General features: G+C 47.6%; 1 protein-coding gene and 1 non-coding gene across 3 annotated transcripts in view; both read left to right on the forward strand.

Annotated features, from left to right (window-relative positions):
* CRTC3 (CREB regulated transcription coactivator 3) overlaps positions 1–19,074 on the forward strand; it is a 95,231-nt gene extending 76,157 nt beyond the window's left edge. Inside the window, exons 9-15 of one of the 2 annotated variants that reach the window (XM_023649559.2) lie at positions 1,547–1,596; positions 6,524–6,741; positions 9,095–9,393; positions 13,420–13,620; positions 13,705–13,785; positions 15,028–15,130; positions 15,578–19,074. In XM_023649559.2, coding sequence (XP_023505327.1) covers positions 1,547–1,596; positions 6,524–6,741; positions 9,095–9,393; positions 13,420–13,620; positions 13,705–13,785; positions 15,028–15,130; positions 15,578–15,786 — 1,161 coding nt within the window. In that variant the 3' untranslated portion in view covers positions 15,787–19,074. The remainder of the gene's footprint in view (positions 1–1,546; positions 1,597–6,523; positions 6,742–9,094; positions 9,394–13,419; positions 13,621–13,704; positions 13,786–15,027; positions 15,131–15,577) is intronic. The other variant, XM_023649566.2, reaches the window with a different exon arrangement.
* On the forward strand, positions 2,687–2,777 carry MIR9055 (microRNA mir-9055). The gene has a single exon (NR_128076.1). It is a non-coding gene; the product is annotated as a microRNA mir-9055 (primary transcript).
* Positions 19,075–22,586: the final 3,512 nt, after the last annotated feature.

Consider the following 22,586-nt stretch of genomic DNA (forward strand, 5'->3'; position numbering starts at 1 on the left):
ATGTGAATTTACTCATTGAGAAAAACCTGTTAGTCCCTCATATTTCATTCATATTACTAAAAGCACAGAAATCTGGTAATGTCATAGGCAGGCTTTTCTGTTTTGTAGCTAACACCTTCTACCAGTCACAACTCCTGTCTAGAATTGCTGGTTCACCAGATATTCCTTTTTTTTAATCAAGAGCATTTGACCTGAGTCCACCAGGAGTCAGTAGGCAAGTCTTCTGTGGTTCCCGTGAGGCGTTGAGTGTTTGTGTCCACATTGCACTCACTGACCTCCCCCATGGCTCTCTCTGTGAGCCGCACGGTGCCTGAGTTGGCCTTTCTTCCCAGAGGCAAGCTGTGTTGCCTTTGACGGAAAAGAGTTCATGTGTCGCAGCCCTTAGTGATGCTCTGCTGCAGTTGCTTGTGTTGTCTCCGTTCCTAACTGTCCCCGCCTGTTTAGGCTTCCTGTGGTCCGGTTCCACTTCCTTCTGCCAGGTCTGCCAAAGTCATCATTAGCATTAGGATGGGCTTGAAGGGTCTTTTGTAAAAGCAAGAAGTATTTGATGTTTGATCTTTTGGGGGAAGAAAAGAGATATGATGTAAAGTTCCCGTTCTTAAACATAGGAGGAGCAGCCGCACTGTGGGAGGCACAGTGGTTTTAGGGACTTATGTCAGAGGACAGCTCTGTCTCCGGCGAAGAGGGCAGAAGTGCCCACTCTTCCCTGCATGCCAGGGACTGCTCCCTGGGAAGAGGAGCCCCTCCCTCAGTTCTCGTGGGTCTGCAGTCCTCCACAGATCATTTCGGGGAGACCAGCTCAGCCAATAGGTTCCTTCATTTTTTTCAACATACATTCATTGAGCACTTATTGCCAGGCATTCCAGGTGCAGAGATACTGCAATAAAGAAAAAATAAGGGGCTGGCCCCGTGGCCGAGTGGTTAAATTCCCATGCTCTGCTGCAGGCGGCCCAGTGTTTCATTGGTTCGAATCCTGGGCACGGACATGGCACTGCTCATCAGGCCACGCTGAGGCGGTGTCCCGCATGCCACAACTAGAAGGACCCACAACGAAGAATATACAACTATGCACCGGGGGGCTTTGGGGATAAAAAGGAAAAAGTAAAATCTTTTAAAAAAAAAAAAAGTAAGAATTCCTGCACCCTGGAGCCTGTTTTCTAATTGAAATATTTATTTTCTTCTGACTTTAATTTCCTCTTTCTTCACCCTGTTTTGTTTTTCTGTTTTCTTCTTTTCCTCTCAGGCCAATTGGAAAAGGAATGTTTATTTAAAAGCTCTATATGGAAAACCTTGGCCTTTTTGAAGGAAATAATATTCATCTAGAAGATAAATTAAGAAAGCATCAAATTAAGAAAATTTATTAATGTTATGCTACCCTTATGCCTAGAAAAGTCTGGTCAAAACTTAAATGGCTGCTGTGCGAGGATGCTGTTTGTATGGGCTGCTTTCACTTGTTCTAACTGGAGCCCAAGATACTTAGAAAGACACTTTTTGAAAATTTGAATTTGGCTTCACAATGTAAGCCCAGCTTTCTGTCTCTCCCCAGATGCAGTCCCTGTCAGGGCGCCCTCGATCCTGTGATGTTGGAGGTGGCAAGTAAGTAATGTTCTTTTGTTCGTGGCTCAGAGACTGTCCTTCAGCTTTTCCCAAAAGGAAAGTCTTACTACTTTGTTACAGAATCTGGGAAACTTCACTTGTTATGTATAAATTGAAAGTCAACTGAATTTTCATAAAAACAGCAGCTCTGTTTTGGTACTCATACTTCATTTGTTTAAAGTAATTAAATTACATAACTGTAATAACAAATAAAACCGCCGTAAATATGTTTCAGAATAACACCACTGACTCTTGGTAAACACACAGCTGGACTGGCAGAAGCAGAAGGGAGAGGGCTTCTAGAGCACCCACCAGCCTCATGCCTTTGGCAGGCTCTGGGCACCTGGCAACTTGCTTACGTGGAAGTTAATTAAGAGAGTTTCCGTGAATGTACTTAAGGCCTCAGAACTGTACACTTAACAGGGATAAATTTTTTTTTGAGGAAGATTAGCCCTGAGCTAACATCTTCTGCCGGTCTTGCTCTTTTTGCTGAGGAAGACTGGCCCTGAGCTAACATCCATGCCCATCGTCCTCTATTTTTTATGTGGGATGCCTACCACAGCATGGCTTGCCAAGCAGTGCCATGTCTGCACCTGGGATCCGAACTGGCGAACCCCAGGCTGCTGAAGTGGAAAGTTCAAACGTAACCGCTGCGCCTCTGGGCCGGCCCCAAAAGGGATAAATTTTATTCTATGTATATTTTACCACAATGTTCAAAATTAATGGAAGATGAGTGAATAGGAAAATTTGCAATATAAAAAGTTTCTATGAAGCCATTTATTAATTAATGTATTTAGTATTATACAACTTTACTTCCTAAAAGATTTGAGACAGTTGACAAAAATACATATAGTACAAAAAATTAGTAAAGAGGATCATGAGGAAATTGGGACTAAGGAAGAACGAGAAGATGAGAGAGGTAATGAAGCCCACACATTAACAGATGAAGCAGAGGAAACCCATCAGAAGACGAGTTAAGTGATGCATACAGGCAGTTGCAGGGGAGGAGCAGCGGCTCCCTGATGCTGTGACCGGCTGGAAGAACTCTCTCCCACAGGTCTTCACACAGAGGACCGCCCCTTGGGACTTGATGGGCAGTGTCCTGAGAGAGCACCAAGGGAGCTGCGTGGGGCTATTTATCACAGCGTCCCTCCGTGCTGTCCCATGGCTTGGAACCAAAACCAGCTCAGAAACAGCACCTCTTCCCAGGGCCAAAATAATGTGGTTTGAAAATGGGACCTTTGCATGATCTAGCTGAGAAGAAGCACAGGTTTTAGAGGGTCTGTGGATGAACTAACCCTATTTCGGACAATCCATAAACTCTGGTTCCCCCAGTAGAGCTTTCTATGAGTATTTGCCAGCAGTGAGTTCAGGCCCTCACTATTGAGTACCTAGAGTGCAGACATTCTTCTCGGCTGATTAAATATAAACTGATGTAATTAACAGCCCACTGAGCCGAGGTGAGGCTGACCTTCTTTTCAGAAAGTCACAGAGCCTGCCAGGACTCCCACCTGGACAGAAGACCAGCACTCCTGGGGGTGTAGGATGTCCCCATAGACAGGGCCAAGGTTTTCCTCAAGAACCAGTTTTGGCTCAGCCCTCAGACAATGAGTGACCCAGGCGGGCTTGGGAGGCCTGCGTTACAGAGTCAGGCTGCAGCACTTTAACCCCTTCCCACCCGCCAAGTTTTACAGCAGGTATTTCTTAGGTAGTCGGTTTCTTGCTCTTACGTTAGAGGTAGAATTCCATTCAGTGACTGCTATTCGTTCAAGTATTTATTGAACCCCTAATTCTCAGCACTGGAGTAGAGCAATGGACGAACCAGGTCAAGTCCCTGCTTTCAAGGGCTTAAGGCTCCAGTGGAGCAAGATGGGCAAAAACAATGAAGCACGTAAATGTACTGTATGTCACGTGTTGGCAAATAGAATGAAGAAAAAGAGGCAAAGTACAGAGAGGGGCACTGATGGGTGTCAGGGAAGGTCCTCTGATAAGGTGATATGTGACCAGAGCCTGGAACGAAGTGAAGGGGAGGAGGGCTCCAGGCAGAGGGACGGCAAGTACAAAGATCCTGAGACAGCAGTGTACCTGCAGAGCAAGGAGGCTGAGGTAGCTTAGATCTGACTAGGGTAAGATAAGAATCATCAAAGGGTTTCAAACCAGGGAGAGCATCACCTGCCTTATATCAGATCCAAAAGGTGACTCCAGCAGGTAGTCACTATATTTGGAAAGTTACAACTTCTATTTCTCTCATCGGAGAGATTTTGTTTTGAGCATCAGTAAAGACCTTGTTCACATCGGTCACAGTTTCTCACTCTGCATCCTTGCTCTGTGCCACTGCGCACTTGTTTCTGCCTTCTGCCTTCCTCCCTCTGCCTTCACTCCCACCTGATTGCCCGTGGGTCTTTCTTCTCTCAGTCAGAGCTCATCTATTCTCTGAGTGAGCAGCTCTGGGTTCTCCAGTTTATTTTTCTAGTCCTTGACCTTGAACCCTATAACCAGTTTGCTACGTCTAGCCATCTGAAAGACAAGATACCCAATTCAGCTTTTCTACAACCAAAATCATCCTTCCTCCTCATCCATCCAGTTGGCCACCTTTCCCAACTCCCGTTTCTTGTCAGGCCTCCACAGGTGTCACAGTCCTCCGACTTTCACCAAGAAGAGAAGCCATCAGGAGTGATGCTCAGCTTCCCACTTGCCCCTAGTTCCCCTCTCGCCATCCTTTTTTCCAGGTCTCAGAGACAGGTGTGTCCCTCCTGTTCAAGGCCGGTCACTTCCCCATTCCTGGCCCTTGTCCCCACCGGCCTTTCCGAGGCCTCTCTCTCCTGCTTACCCTTCCCACTCCTGCATTTTCAACCTTCCCTCTCTAGTAGGTTTTCTCTCTGCATTTAAATGTACTTAAGGATTCTTCACTAAAAAGTCCTTCCTTGACCCTGCATTCCCTTTTAGTTACTTCCTTCCTTCTCGTCCAGAATTCTCAGCCACTCTTTGTGAAAGGATATTGACTCTTGAGCCTTCCTTACTGCTTGTCCACTCCTCAAGCCGCTGTGGCCGGCCGGCCACCACTGCTGTTCTGATGGAGCTGTCCTCAAGTGACATCCCTGTTACATGTCTTCCTACATCACAGAAACTCACCGTCTAAAACAGAATTTATCTTACCCATACCACCTGCTTTTATCCCCAGTCTACTTGTGCAGCCCATGTTCCCTCTCCTAGTGGGTGGCTCCACGGGTCCCCGTGCCAGAAAATCAGGAGTCATTCTTGAGTACTTCCTGAAATATCTCTGGACTCCTCTCTGTCTCCCCATCCCCATGCTTTCACTGTGTCTTGTTTGACTTTTCAGCAGCATCATAACTCACCTCTCTGCCTCCCGGCTCTGCTCCTTACACCCTGCTCCTCCCTCCCCCAAGTCTGCTAGCCACACTGTCCTAAGAATGAATTCATCCTTAAGCTAATTCATCACCTTCCGCCTGTTCCTAGCTAGTGGCACCTTCCTCCAACCGTTCTCCTCCTTTTCAACCTCACTGCTCTTTTCCTCAGTCAGACCTGGAGCCCAGCAGTGGCCTTCTAACTGGTTCTCCCTGCCTCTTTTTCTGTTCCCTTAAGCCGTCCTCTACACTGTAACCAAAATCATAGTCATAAGAAAATGACGTTTTCTTAGCTTCAACCTGGGTTCCCTATTTCCTGCAGTCTCTGATCCAGACTCTTCAGAACAGCGTGTCATCTTGCCCTTGTTTTCTTACTTATCTGCCCCTCCCACCTCATCTCCTGCTACCCCATTTCACACACTGTCCTGTCCTTGGTAAGGCCTTCTCTTCTCTAGCCCATCCTAACGTTGACGACTCTTGTTTCTGTGTTCCCAGTGTCGCTTGTACCTAATGGTTATCCTACCCCATATCAGACGTGGCCCAGCATGTTTCCTTCCATATTGCAGTTGCTCGCTTTACCAGTCTGTCTCCTGCCTGCCTATGAATCCAAGAGCAGTGCCTCCTCAGACGCGCGCTGGGAGCCCCTCCCTGAGCCCCTCCACTCCCATGGAGTATAGAATCCAAGGGGCCACAGGGGGGACACCACCTGCCTGAGGGGTGGCCAAGAGGGATGCGGAGTGCGGCCAGAGCTTGGTTTATAGGCTGAAATAGCCACATGTATGCCCTGCGGTGCAGAACTCTAAGGAGCAGGAGAATTCTCAGCTTGCATCTGGCCTTCCAGGCTTTTAGGAAGGTATGATTTGTCAAGATAGAAACATAGAACATGGTTCATTTAAAGGTTTGTTCATCTGATTTATAACTTTTATAAATTTGAAGAGATGGTATATGGGCCTCCATGTGCACTCTCACTCCAGGCCTGCAGATGTTAGGGGCAGGCCTGACCACCAATGTGCACACTTTGCTCCCTGATCGTTGTACTGCAGTACTTAGCCTAGTGCCTGGCACACAGTGACCAACCAACAGATTTTGATAAATGAATGGTAGCATCTCTTTCTCACTTTAAAGTTTGTGAAAACTGTAACTGAAAAACTCTATCTTAGAAGTTATCTGGTTGATAGAGATTCTGTTTTTTTTTTGAGGAAAGGTAATTTAGAAATCTAGCAAAAAGAACCTTATAAATACAAAGCAGTGCGTCACATTTTATATAGTACTTTATAAGTTTCAAAGTTCTTTTGCATCCGTAATCTAATCTGGTCTTGGGCAATAGTCCTGTAAAGTAGACATAGATGACATCCTTACTCCAGTCAAACAGGTCAGGAAATTGCTCTTCACAGAGGTCAAGCCAAGGACGCAAGTTCTCAGATGAGCGAGAGTCAGACCCTGTTTGAGGACTTGGGTCCTTGATACCCACTGCTTTATTTGACAAGGAAAGTATCATATGTGTACTATTCCCCAACAGCCAAGTGCATTTTAGAAAGTAACATTTACCTTTCTTTTTCCAGCGCTTTTCCACACAACGGTCAAAACATAGGCCTTTCACCCTTTCTGGGGACCCTGAACACTGGGGGGTCATTGCCAGATCTAACCAACCTCCACTACTCCACGCCCCTGCCTGCCTCCCTGGACACCGGTGACCACGTCTTTGGTAGCATGAGTGTAGGGCACAGTGTGGGCAACCTCCCCGCTGCTATGACGCACCTGGGCCTCAGAAGCTCTTCTGGTAAGTATCCCCCGCTCAGCAAGGACCGTGCCGTGTCCTCTGGGTGCTTGATCCTGGGGGGTCTCGGCCCAGGTGGCCTGTTAGTGAATTGCTGAATGAGAGTGACTGCATCTGAGTTAGAGATGATAACCTCCCTGTTTTTGTAGCTCTTGACCCTGCTGGCATTTCACTTTGGTGATCTAGGTCTGCTGGATTTCATGAGCTCTGGAGCGGCTCTGCTAAACCTCATTCTCTGTCGCCTTCTCTAGCCCATGCGTGCTGGGGCTTGGAGAATAAGATTCAAGAGTCAAGAAAAGTGTCATTCTGTTCTCTTGGCTGAACAAGTTTAGTGGCTCTTGTCAACATGTGATATTTTGTAATTACAGGTGTCTCTCTAGATCCCTGCAATTTCCCATTGGATTTCAAAAGAGAATATTTTAAATTTTAGAAAATTTATAATGGATACGGTGAAAATATTTATGCTTAATGGATATGTATATTAAATACAAATCTACCACAGTTCAAAATTACTGGTTCAAATTTTCAGAAGTGCTTAAAAATGCAGAATACAGCTGTATTAAAATGCTACCCATAATGTGTCTTGGTGTCACTGTAGGAGTCTGAGTGCCCCCAGCTCGGGCCCCATGTTGAAACATGACTATGTTTACTTGAACCCTGACCGATGTTCCAATTTCCCATTCAATTTCGAGAGAGACTAAAGGGGAAGTGCTTGCTGGTTCACTCTGGGTTCAGCAAGACTTGTCCATGCAAATCAGAACTCACCATCAAATGAGAGTGATCCCCTTTGGGGTAGTCACCTGGAAGGTTCCTATTGGTTGCAGCGATGCTGCCATTGTGCAACATAATATTACATTTGAAGAATTGATTTCAGAGGCAACCTTTATTTTTGGTCATGTTATTATCCTTTTGCTATATATGTGTCCCCGGTGAATTCTCTGTAACAGGGACATCCAAGGTCACATAAGTGAAGCAGCACTGGCACTTGGCTCCCTCAGGTCTTGGGGAAGCTAGCATTCTCCAGTGCTGCCTTTGACACTTTGCTGCAGCTGAAAATCCCATGTTTAATCACTGGCTGTTACTTTCCTCAAAAAAGCATTATTTTTTCTGGAACATGTCAGAACCAGTGTCAAGTTTTAACACTTTCTACCGACTCCTTAAAATGCATGGTATACAAAGTTGCACATATTTTTTTAAAGTGTTTGAGCTTTCTGAATGAATGAATGGTGGTTTTTTTTTTTTAATCTAAATTCAGATCTTTAGCTCTGATTCTAATTTGAGCCAGCCGAATCTCTGCCCTTTTCATGGAGTTGAGTTGTGGGTTAACTAGTTAGGGTTTTATCAGAGACATCTTTCCTACCTTTTAAAAATAATTTGCCAACTAAAAATGCTTTATTTTATCATTTCTTCATTTCCATAACGTTTATCTAACACTTAGTTTTTCATCAATATGATACAACTGACAGTTCTGCTCACCCCAACTGCTGGACAAGAATGATGGGCTGGGCTTTGAAACAGGGGCATTGCCAGTTGAGATACACAGCAGCAGCAGCAGCAGCCTTGTTCACAGAGCAAATCCACTCTGTGCCAGGCCCCGTGCCAGGCACCAGGGATCCAGCAGGGCATGGGACAGGGTCCCTGGCCTCATGGAGCCTGTGCCCTAGCAGCCTGTGTCATGGAAATGCCTTTCCCAAACTCTCTTGCTCCTGCTATAAAATTCACTACCCTCCCCACAAATAAAGCAAAGCGCCAGCAAGAACTTCATTTTCCCTGAATTGGAATAGACTGTGGTGAACAATTTCTCAGGAGCCGGAAAAACAAAAAGAAAGGAACCCGGGGCAGGAGACGTGAGAGTGTCCGTTCCTATGACTCCCTGGGGTGCTCAGGGTATTTAAAGGCTCCACTGAGGCAGCTCCCCCAGAGCCACGACCCTAGTGACAGGACATCTCTAAAGGCAGCAGAGGACCCGGGCAGTGTGCCTGGGACAGACACCTTCGGGACTCAACAGAACTTGTTGTACAGCCCTGGGGTCTTTTTCTGCGTTGGAGCTGAGCACACCGAACATTTCGCTTCCACTAGCCCATGCTTACCTAGGCCTGCCCTCCCAGGGGGTGTACGTGCTCTCACTCCTCTTAAGAGAAACTCATCCTTGTCCCAGTGGCGTCTCTCTCTCCGTCTGAGCTCGTCTTTTCCTTGCGTTGGTCCATCTGACACATTCTCAGTAGGAAAGTTGCCCGGGAGCTCCTTTACATACAGAATCATCGTCAGTACGGATGGTAGGAAGTTAAGTTTCCTTTCATCTTTGGAAAACTCTCTGAAATTATAGCAAGTAACTTGTGAATTTGTTGTCTCCCAGGTCTCCAGAGTTCTCGGAGTAACCCCTCCATCCAGGCCACGCTCAACAAGACGGCGCTTTCCTCTTCCCTAAGTCGCCACCCGCAGACGTCCGCTCCCAGTGCCTCTGCTCTTCACCCTTCACTCCGTCTCTTCTCCCTTAGCAACCCCTCTCTTCCCACCACAAACCTGAGCGGCCCCTCTCGGCGTAGGCAGCCTCCCGTCAGCCCTCTCACACTTTCTCCTGGCCCTGAAGCACCTCAAGGTTTCAGCAGACAGCTCTCTTCAACCAGCCCACTGAACCCATACCCTGCCTCGCAGGTAAAAACAAACACAAACTCACAGTGGAACAGACGGAAGCATGTGGGAAATGGATAGGGTCCGTTACGCCAGGCGTGGTCCCTGAGGTCTCCAGTGCAGTCAGTTCTCACTTATATGTTAAATCAGAGAGAGCAGGAGTGTGAATAATTCAGAATGCATTAATGATTTCTAGTAGCAGATTTCTTGGTCCGATAGCAGATTACTCTTAAGCAAACATTGGACAGTTTGTAATCACTAACTCACAAAGTTGGGGTTGGGGGAAAGAGTAGGGCGTAGAGGATGCAATCCAGATATATCTGAGACAGCAGCGGACACCAGGTTAGGATTTTTAAATTGGCATGGAAAATCAATAATTGATTCTCTAAGTTCTTTAAGCTGCAGGGGAACACCGAGGAAGACACTTAGAGCCTTCCTGAAGCTCTGATATTGGCTTAGACCTCCTCCCTAGTTAGGACTATAGATTTGAGAAACAATACTTTTATTATTCATGAAATACTAGGTATAATAAAAATCATAGCTCCGTAAAAGGACCCAAAGAGGTCTATTTAGAAGGAGGCACATTTTGAAGTCATAAGTCTGTTACAGGAATTTAGGAGTTGAAACATCATATTTTAACTTGCTGGCTTTGTCTTTGTTCTAAGCCCTTAGGATGGTTCCCTTACCATAACCATCAATATTTTTAACCTATTGGTCACTCTCTAGATACATTATAACGTCGTTTACTCACCACTTCGCTGTAAATGAGTGATGATTTAGCAAGGGGGAGTCAGAACACAGCAGCAGGAGTTAGCAGATCAGTTGTTAGTCACTCTTCACCAGTCGCTAACTACGGGATCTTGATTATATGAGTAATCCCTTCCGGGAGAGGACGAGAGGATATTTCATAATTGTCTTTTAATGGTTCTTCTGTGTTCTTGGATTGCCTTTTATTTTATTTTGCAAGATTATTTTATAGGATATAAAGAATACACTCTTAATTTCTAGCCACATTTTAAGGAGACTGTGGGGATAGAGAGTGTCGTCTTTCAGATGTTTTCATTTGTTATTTGCTTAATGTTTAGATTTTTAAAAATCCCAGTGTTATTCATGTCGTAGTTTAAAAAGTCAAATAGTTTTAAAGGGCTTGTTATGAAATAACAGTTGTCTTCCCCTCCCACTAACCATATTTCTTTCTGCCTAGACGTGGCTGCTTTCAACCACTTTAGCTAATCTCTGGGGTGTAACTGCTATTTCATGCTTACTTTGTTCTAGATGTTTAGTGTTAGGCAGTATCTAATGGCATCCTACATGGAAGATTAGGAATCAGTTCTCTTTCAACTCTTTTGAACCCTCTACACACACACACACACACACACACACACACACACTCCTACTTACCCTCCTCGTCTCCAACAATGTGGTTTGTTTTTCTGATTAGAGCACTACTCAGTGTTTAGTGTTTTTATAGTTAAAATAGTGTAGTCATCATTGAACCATATAGTAAACTCTGAAATAACAGTTTTTTTCTCCTGGGAGTTAATCAATGTCTCACTTTGAAGTTAATCTGGTTTTCTATGTGTGTGTTAATTATTGAATCCCAAACCTTCAGAATTGGGTAGATCTCTCTCAATACATTTAGAAACAACTTCTCCAGTAGCTTTATAAGAATGAGTACGTGTGACCTGGCATGCCTTAAATATGTCTTTATTCTACCCAACGTTTAATTAATAATTGGCTATAGAATTCAAATTTGAAATAATTTTCTCCAGAAATTTTGAAGGTGTTAGTCTATTGCCTTTTAGTTTCTAGAGTTGCTACTGAGAAATCCAGTTGCATTCCAATTCTTACTCCTTTGAATGAAATCTCCTTTTTTCCCCTCTGGAGACTTGTAGGATCTTTTTGTCCCTGGTGTTATGAAACTCCCAGATAATGTGGCTTGACATGAGTCTGGATATTTGGTTGGTTTCTTCATTCTGGAAACTCATATCCTTCATCTCTGGGAAGTTTTCCTTAATTATTTCTTTGATGATTTCTTCCCTTTGATTTTCTGTTCTCTCTTTCTGGAACTCTTGTTGTACAAATGTTGGACATCCTGGACTGTTCCTCTAATGTCCTTATTTTTTTCTTTCGCCTCTTTTCTCTCTCTTTGTCTTTTTTCTCTGCTTTCTGGAAGAGTTTCTCAACTTTATCCTCCAACCCTTTTGTTAAGTTTTTCATTTCTGCTCTCATACTTTTAAATTGCCAACAATTCTTTTTTGTTCTCTGAATGTTCCATTTTTATAGCATCATACTTATTCCATGGATGCAATATCATCTTTTATCTCTTTGAGGTTTTCAGTGGTAGTTTTTGTTCTGGTTTCTCTTATTTTTATGTTTTGTAATAGAAATTTTCCAACTTGCATAAAAGTAGAGAACATAATATAAGGAATTCTTCTATACCCATCATCTAGCCTCAACAGTTATTAGCATTTCTGTAATCTTGTCTCATCCATATCCCTTCTTTTAAAAAATGTATATCAAAATACATATTGCAACTATTTTAATGGGTATTTCTAACAGATAAGGAGCTCTTTAATAGCCTAAATATTATAATGGTAATTTTGTTTTTCCTGACTACTTCTTCCTGCCTAGATTTCTCTAAGCTTCTCTTCTCAGTGTGTCTGCCTTCGTCTCTGAGTTTCATTCAGCTGCTTTCCTCATAGTCCTCTGATCCTTGGTGCCCTGCTCGTAGTTAAGAACAGTCACAAACAACCTGATTGGGAGCTCTGTGTAGATGGCTGGGCTTGTTGAGTGTGGTCTTCATTGTTGAGTCATCTGGCTCGGCCATTTCCTTGGGGAACCTCTGATGTTGTAAGTTTTAGGATTTTCTCTCAGGCTTATCAGGTGCCTGAAGGACACTTCTCCTAATCATGCACCTGGGTGTATGCCTGGACACCAGCATTCTGAGAGCCGAGTTGGGAAAGAAGGGTGGAGGGCTCAAGATTCGGAGGTGAGCTTTCTCATAAACCCTGGGTTTCACGTGAGTGCCGCCTTCCAGGGTCTGGTATCCCCTGTCCCGAGACCCTCAGTGGTGCTCCCAGCAGAGGACACCCCTCCGGTCCCCTGGCAGGCAGGGCTCCAGAGCCTGCTTGCGGCTCACCTCCACTTTGCTGAGGTCCCCCTGGCTCTGGCTCTGGCTTCCCCTGCTGCTCCCACAGTCCTGGTTCCAGACCCTTAAGGGCCGCTGTGCTGCAAATCCCATTGCCTCTTGGTTTTTCCCTGCTACTAGCTTAGCATTTGGCTTTCTCAGCTCTGCTAAGACAGTTGCTACTTGTCCATCTGCTTTTCTGTTTTTTTTTTTTTTTAAGATTTTATTTTTTTCCTTTTTCTCCGCAAATCCCCCCGGTACATAGTTGTATATTCTTCGTTGTGGGTCTGTCTAGTTGTGGCATGCAGGACGCTGCCTCAGCGTGGTTTGATGAGCAGTGCCATGTCCGCACCCAGGATTCAAACCAACAAAACACTGGGCCGCCTGCAGCAGAGCGCACAAACTTTACCACTAGGCCATGGGGCCATCCCCCCCATCTGCTTTTCATTTTCCATATTTTGTTACCATTTTCTTCTCTCCGTTTATCTTTGTCTTCGTGGTTTTTTTAGTGTTGTTTCTTAATTTTTATTGTTATTTAATGTTATCTTAGTGTTTTTAGTAGAATTTTGGGAGACGGCAGAGTAAGTGCTTTTTTCAGTCTCCCATCTTTAACCAGAAGTTATGGCTTTAAAAAAAAAAAACATGATTTTCACTGAGAAAACTGCAAGGAAATTTGTGAAATTGGCTGTTTTTTGTTTTGTTTTGTTTTTGTGGTTTAAGACAATCGAAATTGTCATTGAATGGGAAATACTTTATGGGGAAGTGAGATTTGAGATATGCTTTGAAGGAGGAGAAAGAGGCTTCTCAGAGCATCGCAGAGGATACCATGGTGAGGAAGAGCTCAGGCTTTTCCTAATCTTAAAGGACTTAACCACTAGAAGCTCAGAAGCCACGCTGATTAGTGGCTTTGTTCGTTACAGATGGTGTCTTCCGATCGAAGCCCGCTCTCTTTCCTGCCAACAGAAGCTCAAGCCCATGTGTCCCCACCGCCCCCTTACCCCACACCCCAGGAGCTCCCCCAGCCTCTCCTGCAGCAGCCCCGCACCCAGGAGCCCCCTGCTCAGCAGCCCCAGGCAGCCTCATCTCTGCCACAGTCAGACTTCCCGCTCCTCACGCCCCAGGTGAGTCCCAGCAGGAATATCAGGAGGGAACACCCATTTTGCCTTGAGTTCCAAGCTGAATGGTCCCCTCCTTATTCCCTGAAGGGCTCTTCTTTGACCAACTTCTTCCCGGATGTGAGCTTTGACCAGCAGTCCTTGAGGCCAGACCCAGCATTTACCCAACAGGTGAGTGATCGCCCAGGCCTGCCTCTTCCTCGGAGCAGGGACTGCCCCATTTGGGCCATCCCAGTGTGGAACCCACACCAGATGGACTTGGTACTCCACTTCCCTGATTTCAGATGTGCTCGGTGGTGAGGCGAGCCTGGACTCTCCCCTGGCCCTAAGGATGCTGGTGTGGCTGCCTTATTTAGTGTCAGGCCTCTGCAGAGAAACTGTTGGAACAATTGGTTCAAGAAGACTTCTGATGACACTCTAGTCATAGAATTGTAGGATTGTTCACACCAGAAGGGACCACAGCAGTCCACTAATCTGTCATGTTGAGGAGACTGGGACACAAAAAGGCCTCTGCCTGCAGGCCGAGTTCCTGTACCAACACGGTTTGTGTGTGGCCTCCTGGGGAGAGCTCGGTCCTGGTGGGGACAGGGGTCCTCCCCTAAGATATTTTCCTTCAGCCATTTCCTTTTGCTTTTTAGTTTCTCCCTAACACTGATCATTTTTAATATCCCGGGATGCTGTAGTGTTCAGTAAGTATGGATTGGGCTCTTGGCTGGATTAGGGAGAGAAGGAAGAGTGGAGCATTTTCCAGAACTTAATAATAACAGTAAAATAAATAAAGATAGATCTTTCCTGAGTAGGCCGTGGTGGAGCCTTGTGGTAGGAACCAGTAGTCCTTGCCTCCCCGTCTTCTGAAGAAGCCGCTTTAGTCTAGGTGAGTCAGAAGGTGAACCAGTCCTCACAGAAGCTTTCTCATAGAGAGGGGCTTGCCTGAGGTTCCTCCCTCTGAGTGTGAGAAGAAAAAGTTTCCACTTTCTTGTTTTTCTAGACACCAAAAAGGAAAAAAGCCTGTCACTTCCTTGTTTACAGATGGAGCCTTTGAAGGGTTCCCACCACAGAGTTTGCAAAGGTTTTCAGTCTTGGTGAGACTGAGGAGGAAGGGTGTCTGAAACCAGAGGGGCCACTGAAACCATGACCACTGGTGCCTCCTGGGATGGCTTAGTGGGCCAGACCCTGTGTGAACGGGGACAGGTCACCAAACTGTGGGCCTCAGGGACCCCTCCTCCACCCTAGCATCTGCCTCCTGAGAAGAATGTTCTGCGTAGGTTATCATAATGGCAAAGCACTCTCGGATCCTAGAGAGAAGGGCCTCTAAGAGAGTTTTCATGTCCGGTTTTGCTCTGAGAGCACGTTGCACTCTCACTCCTTGGAAGCAGAGATGGTCCCTTACAACGTGACCTTTGATGCTTCCAGGTGCCCCTGGTGCCGCAGGGTCCACGAGAACCCCAGGACTCATTTCATTTGAGACCAAACCTGTATTCTAACTGCGGGAATTTCCCAAACACCGTGCTGACAGGTGAGTGTGGGCCACCACTCAGCTTCTTTGCTATTTTTATTTTGCTAGTTTTTAAAGATTCCATTGTAAGATAGTTTAAACAACAATATTATATAAAGCGAACCTGCAAGTCCCCCAGCTCAGCTTTACCTCTTTGAGATGCAGCTGTCCAGCCCCAGAGACCACGAGGCCCTGGGGAAGGGACCTGGTGACCTGAGCCTTTTCTGAACTGTTGAGTTTCAAGTGACTGACAACTGTGCAAAGGGAGTTGTGGAACTGACTGAAAAAAATGTAGATTCCACAGCAAAACTGCAGACCTGGGGGTGCTTGGGACACAGGCCATCACTGTCCTGCTTGGGAAGATAAGAGGGACAGTGTTTTGGGAGATGTCATCAGTTGTGTCCTCTTAGCCTGGGGCCCTCACGCCTCCTAATCCGCACTGTTTCTCCCTCTCGTTGCTCCTTCCAGAAGACTCGAGCACCAGCCTGTTCAAAGACCTCAGCAGCGCACTGGCAGGCATGCCTGAGGTCAGCCTGAGCGTGGACACTCCGTTTCCGTTGGAAGAAGAGCTCCAAATTGAACCCCTGAGCCTGGACGGACTCAACATGTTAAGTGACTCCAGCATGGGCCTGCTTGACCCTTCTGTGGAAGAGACATTTCGAGCTGACCGACTGTGACAGAGTGAAACAGAACAGGAGAATTTATTTCTGAAACAGCTAAAATAGAACGGAATAGAATGGAGCCAGCTAGACCCCTGGGCTGTAGTTATCTCAAGCTTCTGACGTAGAAGGAACCGATTCCACGGCCCCCAGCTTTCGGATGAGGTTGCGTCTCGCACGCTGTGGCTCCCTCTCGACCACAGAGCTCTGCACTGCCTCCCAGGCCTGCGGCAAGGGTGCTGCTGCAGGCAGGCTGCTTTGGAGCTTCTGATGAGTGGGTCCTCACCGTGACCGTTAAATCTTTCTGTTGGCCATCTGGTTGATCGATGTGTAAAAGTAGAAAATACCATGCACTGGAGGCCCCAGTAGCGTTGCGTAGTGCTCAGAACCACTGATCTCAGCCGACACTGAAGAAGGGCCCTGCAGGGGAGGCCGGCAGGAGCCACAGGCTTTCGGGAACGGGCTTGGGTCTGAGCAGCAGTACCCCAGCACCTCGGGCCTTCTCGATCTAGCTGTTATGGCTGTGCGCCCGCCAGCTGGTGGCAGGGATGTGCCAGAACAGAGAGGAGAGCTGTGTTCTCTCCGATGCCTTAATTCTAATATGAAGAAGACTACCACGAGGCCAAGAACAGACTTGAGTTAAGCAAACTGAAGTCTACTTTGTTTCCTCCGGTCTACAGTCTCTCCTGCTGCTCCAGGATCCCTTTTCCTGTGGACAAGAGGAAGAGGAAGACTATTCTACTCAGTCACTGAAAGAAAGTCCCCTGGTGATAGATGAGCCTGAGGAGAACAGTGCTGTTCTTGGTGGCTGGGGAAGAAGGAAGGGGGCTGTAGGTGTCTCACAGACACGTGTCATCCCCTAGACAAGCTCCAGGCAAGTGCAGGCCTCCCTCTCTGCAGACCAGCTGGAGGGGATGGCCGGAGGTCTGGACTGAGGGAAGCTGTTTCTCTGTGGACCGGGAGTGGCACTATGACCCCACTAGACCGTAAGCTCCTTAAGGGCAGGGACTGTGCCTTCTTCCTCGTTGAACCCCTAGTACCTAAGTGCCTAGCACTGCGTGGGTGCTGTGTAACTGCGTGTTGAATGTGTGCATGAAGGAATGAATGAGCGAATCTGCCTTGCCGGGAGGCAGTCTAATCTTTACCTATCCCTATTCCTTGCCAAATCTCAGAGCTTTAGCTTTTCTAACACGCCTGTGGTTAAGTTCAGCGTGCACTTTAATATGCTGTAACACTAGGTGACCAAGTCCACAATCCGACTGGGTGCTGTGCTCTCCTTGAGTTGCTCTGCGTGGCAGGTAGGCACAGACTATCTTTGAGCGCCTCCAGGATGTCTGAGCCTCCCAAGGCTGGGGCTTCAGGGATCCTGGCCAGGCCTCCACCGCAAAAGGTCTTCCCTCTCAGATGCACGTTTTGCTCTAGATTGCTTTAAAAAGAGACTCATTCTTTGAGGTTGAAGAAATAGTCTATAGTAAATTGAAGGCCTAATTCATGAAACCATCATTAGTCATCAGTACCTTAGTATAAAATAGTGTCACCACATTTCCACCCCTGCCTGCTTCCTCCAACTTAGGCTAGGCCAGCCCCTGACCAGAAACCTGACTGGTGGGTTTGAAGAGAACAGAGGGGACGATGCCTCAGAGCACTTCTGGGAAGCGGTCTGGGCAGTGGAGCAGAGCATAGGCATGGGAAGACAGGGCGGGGAGGACAGCAACACTGCAGGAAGATGAGAGATGCCGAACCTTTGCCTGGACAGCCATGGCCCTTCCTGGGGCCACCAGGAGTGTCACTGCAGGTCGCTAGACTGCTTTCCCGCAAAGAAGCCAGGCTGCGCTAGGAGGGTCTGAACCCGACACTTCTGTGCCTTATGGCAAGAGTCTGTCGCAGGATCCTGACTGTCAACATCTCCAGACCTCGTCCCGTTTCTCTTTTGTCTTCAGAGGGATTGCCTTACGTCCAGTCTTTCAAATTACCCTGCTGGCACACCACTCCATCCTCCTCTGGGGGACCCAGGTCTCCTCGCTTCGCATTAGCCCTGAACCCCTGCTGCTGAATCGGCAGATCCACCCGCAGTCCTTGCCTGAGCCCTGGCTCGGAGAGGAGTCGGCCTCCCCCCCAAGCCTTCTTCCCAGTGCAACTTGCAGATCCCTTTAGACTTGAGATCTCAGACGGAGGTGACTTCTGTTCAAAGGGCCTTTCCTTGTAACAATACACAGCACCCCAGTGTGCCGACAGAAGCCACCTCCTTGCTGCCTTTCCTGTGTCGAAGGTCCCCGAAATCTGATCTGGCCTTTGAGACAGGGAGTGATGCTGTTAGTAAGAAGTTTTTGGTGTGGGGTTTTTTGGGTTTTTTTTTGAGAAATGGAGGTCCCAGCATAATCCACTCTTGCACAGTGCCTTTCCCATGGGGATCATCGATGTCGGGGTGCCAGCTCTCTTTGTCTGCAGGGCAGCCGTGCCTTACAACTGGAGACCCTGAGACCTACACTGTGAAGTGCGCTGCCCCTGGGGCATTCTCCAGGTGACACATGGAAATGGAGGCTCCCAGGAAAAGTGACATTTTGGCGGGACTGTAATGATGACAGTAAGGTTTAGCACTGAACTAAGTTTGTCCGTAAGTCCATCAGTCCAGTCTTGTCCTGTGAAAAGGTTTTGGGCATTAGACCATCCACTTTGCTTAGATGGTGTCCAGGCCACCCATGGACAGGTGTCGTGCCTTCAGCGGCTGAGTCTGCACTCATTGCTGCCTTTGCAACAAACCAGGGGTGGTCCTCGGCATCTGAAGTGGCTGCATACTTCAAAATAAACTATTTTTCAATATTTAGTTTTGTCACAAGAAATTTATGGCTGTACTACTTTCATTTACTAGCAGTTAAATAGCATAGAACTAAAAACCTATCTGTTTCCGTTTTTTCTTTCTGTGTGGTTGTGGTTTTTAGGACAGACAGTGTTAGGAGAGAATTTTCTTGATCATGTCAAGATCAACATAAATTCTCCTTTGTCCTGTTTCATTTCTCCTAAGTCTACTGTCTGTCACCTGAGCTGAGATGTTGTGTATTCCAACCATTTGTGTATTTGAAGACATTTCCAATCTGACTCTCACGGGCTCTTCTGATTTATGCACAGATGGTTCCATTGCTTCATGGTGGACCCATCAGAGCAACTAGTCAGCCTGCCCGCCAGTGTCCTGAGTCCCAGCCCCTTGTTAAACAATATTTAAAGATTGGAATTTGTGTAAAGTAGCTTCCGAGTTTTATAACGCCTCATTTTACATCTTTCGTAATTAAAAGCAGCACAATAAGGTGGCATCTGCATCTGGTGTTTTTCTTCAGCCTCGGTGGGATGAACTGGTGGGAAGCCTCGTCTCTGCCTGCCATTGGGGATTTCTGGTCCCTGGCGTGGCAGGGCCTGCACTGGCCTGCTCATCAAGCATTCTTAACACGTGCTGTTGCATCCACTCCTGAGAGAAGTTCAGAAGGTTGAGGCACACGGTTCCTTTCAACCGTGAATACCAAGGACAGACGGCATCCTGGCAAGGCCTCAGGATTCTGCCTCCCACTGCCAGCACCCTGTCCATAGCCCTGGCCCTGCCCTCACCTAGAACCTCCCTTCCCCTGCGGAGGTTCAGCCCACTGGTGCTCCTCCCCCCATGCTCTGCTGTCACATGCTGGCCTTTAGGCCCTCTCCCACTTCACCAAGGACTTCGGTTCTCTTTTCTACCTGCCGTCCCCACCCCCTTTCCCCCTGTCCCAGCATGGTCACAAGTGAGGCCTGCCAACAGCACACAGCCACACGTGTCCCTCAGAGACCCACTTCCTCAGCCTCACCCAGGCTTATCGTAAAGGCGACTCTTCCGAAATCTTCCTCAGAAATCCCATCTCTGGCCCTAACTTCCTGAGCCACCACTTCCACTCTGGTCCACACACACCCTGTTCTTTGACCCCACTGAGAATTCTATCCTTTGTCTCTTCTTCTCTCAGGCTATTTGTCCACTCCTGACTTCCCTTCCTTCCCTAGCCTAGACCATGGGGTCGGTAGCCTCCCTGACTCCCTCACCAGCCCTCCTGCTCTGACCCTTGGCCTTTCCCTGCCAAAGAAAACCAACAGCCCTACACTGTCCACTAACCCAGTCCTCTCCTGCCACCCAGGGGCGCTCCAGACCTCTCCTCTCCTCAGGCCCTCCCTTCTCTCCTCACGTCCAGAAATTCCAGGCCATCGGGGCAGCTCCCTCAGCATCCCACCTGCTCTCCATTCTATCCCCATTCTCAGAATTGTCCCAAACCCATACCCATCTTACCGCCTTCCCCCTGCCTCAGTTGGTTCTCGTTTCCCCATTTGTGATGGATTGGCTCCTCCTCCAAGGAGCCCCTGCCTCCTGCTTAGCCCTCTCCAGCTGCTCGTCCCCGTCAGCCTGTGGATGTGCCTTGGCTCCTCCTTGATAAAGCAAACTGGATGAAACAACTCTTTCTTCAGCCTCGGTCACTCCTCAGGCCACAGTCCTGTCTCCTTCTCGCCCTGAAGTCCCTCACGCTCAACTCCACCCCCTTCCCTGCCATCCACAGCCCCTGTCTGCAGAGTCCCACTGCCCAATGCTCTTGCCAGCCCTTCTGGCCTGTCCAGTCTGGTGGCCTCTTCGGTCCCTCCTCCATGGCCTTTCCCTGACATTTGAGCCCTGTGGCCAGTCCCTTTCCCCCAAATCCTCTCTTCAGCCCCAGTAAACCCTTTTGTCCTTGTTCTCTCAGGTCACACATCCATCTCCTGTGTGTATCCTCCTTCCATCTTTGTTTCTTCAGTTCAACTGTCCCTGGGCCACCTTGTCCAGTCCTCAAGTCAATGACCCCACATTCGGCCCCCACCCCCACCCACCTGTCAGCTCAGGTTTATCTACGCTGCACCCCACCTGCACCTGTCCTGTGTAGACCTGTGTACGCCAGCAAGCGTGCCTTGTCACCCTGTGACACCCACCTTCCCGGTGGAGCTCTAAGCTCTGCGAGGACGGGGGCCACGCCTGTGTACTGGAATTCTCCATCTCCCGTGCCTGCCACGTGGTAGGTGCTCAACAAATAGTTTTAAACTACTGACTACTGTATACGCTCTCTTGGATCACAGCCTCTGCCCTGATGCTTAGGCCAGAAAGCAGGCCTTTCTGCACCCTCCTCCTCCTTCACCTTTCACTCCAGCCAGAGTCCCCAAGGACTGTCTCGGCCACCAATCCCTGTCTCCCTAGCCTTGCAGTAGCTTCCCATTTGGTTCTCTCCTCGTCCCCAGCCCCAGTAAGGCAGCCTCTGCCTCCCCTCAGAAATTAGCAGAGTGACAGATTTACTATCTTTGGGTGCCTCAGTGTTCATATCTATAAATCGGGACAAGGAGCACCCCCCACCCCTGCTTCATAGCGTCGTGGAGGGTGAGGTGAACAATTAAAGCACTTAGAATTGCACGCAGCACACAGTGAACACTCAATGAATGTCAGTTATTGTAAGTGTTATTTGTTGCGTGAATATGCTATCCCTTCAAAGACAGGGTGCACAAATCTTTAGAAGTACTGGATTTGTAGAACGCTTGCTTTGAAGGACCAAATCTTAGTCTGGGGAGGAATACTCGATACAGATCTTATTTGCGTCCTCCTTGCCTGATGAGTGCTGTACTCTTTGCAAGTATGGAAATTAGTAGAAGTTAGCATAGAAATTAGAAGAAAAATTAGAAGTTTTACAATAAGCCTATTATATGTGCCTGTGTCTCCATGTGGACACTAGATGGAGCTGAGACCATAAGAGTGGCTGTCAAGACCTGAAAACAGCGGGATAGAGCCACCTGACCCTCAGATTTAGCCTTCAGACTGCGTTGGCAGCGGTGTTGGTTAGAATTGAATCCTGTGATGGCACAGTGTAATAACAAGTCTCTTGAGTGACCACACGACTGTGGGCGATCAGACTCTGCGCATCACATGCCCTCACTGCAGCCTGAAAGGAAAGCAGGACGAGGATGGCTTCTGGGTCTACAGACTAGGAGACAGGCCCAGAGAGGCTCCAGGTCAGCCCGCAGAATGCAGAGCACAGGCTCTGACCCCAGGTGGCCAACTCCAAGGCCAGGTGCCTCCCCACTCGGGACTGCAAGCATTGCTGACTTCTGAGTGGTCCCCCACTCTGCCCCCAGCCGGGCCACCAGTGGGATGAACCACACCCCTCCCGGCAGTGGATGGCCTGGAGCCACCAAGGAACCATCCCAGGCCCGTCACGGAGTGTCCACCATGTGGCCGCCCTGGCCAGGAGGATGCACAAGTGAGAGGGGCCTAACCAAGGAGTGCAGAATTTTCTCTTTTCCAGAATGTATTTCAACTTTTTTAAAAAGCCTTTGCTTTTATAATAGTGGTGCATGCTCCTTATAAGAAATTCATGTAACACTAAAGAGTACAAAAAACACGTTCGAGTGGTCTGGAAAGCCAGCACCCCCAGAAGCCTCAATGGAGACATCTCTCTACACACCCATTCAGAGAAAAGGACAGGAGATGGATGGAAATGTTTACAAAAAAGGACTCACACATTACATGCTCTTTTTGGAAAAAGTCTTTAAATTTAACAGAACAAAAGGAAACCTAAATGTAACTAAAGAAGTTGCCAAGCTGTAAATAGTTGTGCCTCTTCTGTTTCTAAACTATTTCTCTAAAAGGAAAGTATGAAGGGGCCGGACTCATTCTTTAAACATGTTTCAACTGTCAATGGTATCTCTTGACAGCCTGCGATTTAGGATGAGGAAATGAGCTCACCCACTTCCTATCTCCTTCCCCTCCCTAATGCTGTGAGTTCTTATTTCTACATTGT

This window comes from Equus caballus, chromosome 1 (genome assembly GCF_041296265.1).
Source record: "Equus caballus isolate H_3958 breed thoroughbred chromosome 1, TB-T2T, whole genome shotgun sequence".
Taxonomy (NCBI): domain Eukaryota; kingdom Metazoa; phylum Chordata; class Mammalia; order Perissodactyla; family Equidae; genus Equus; species Equus caballus.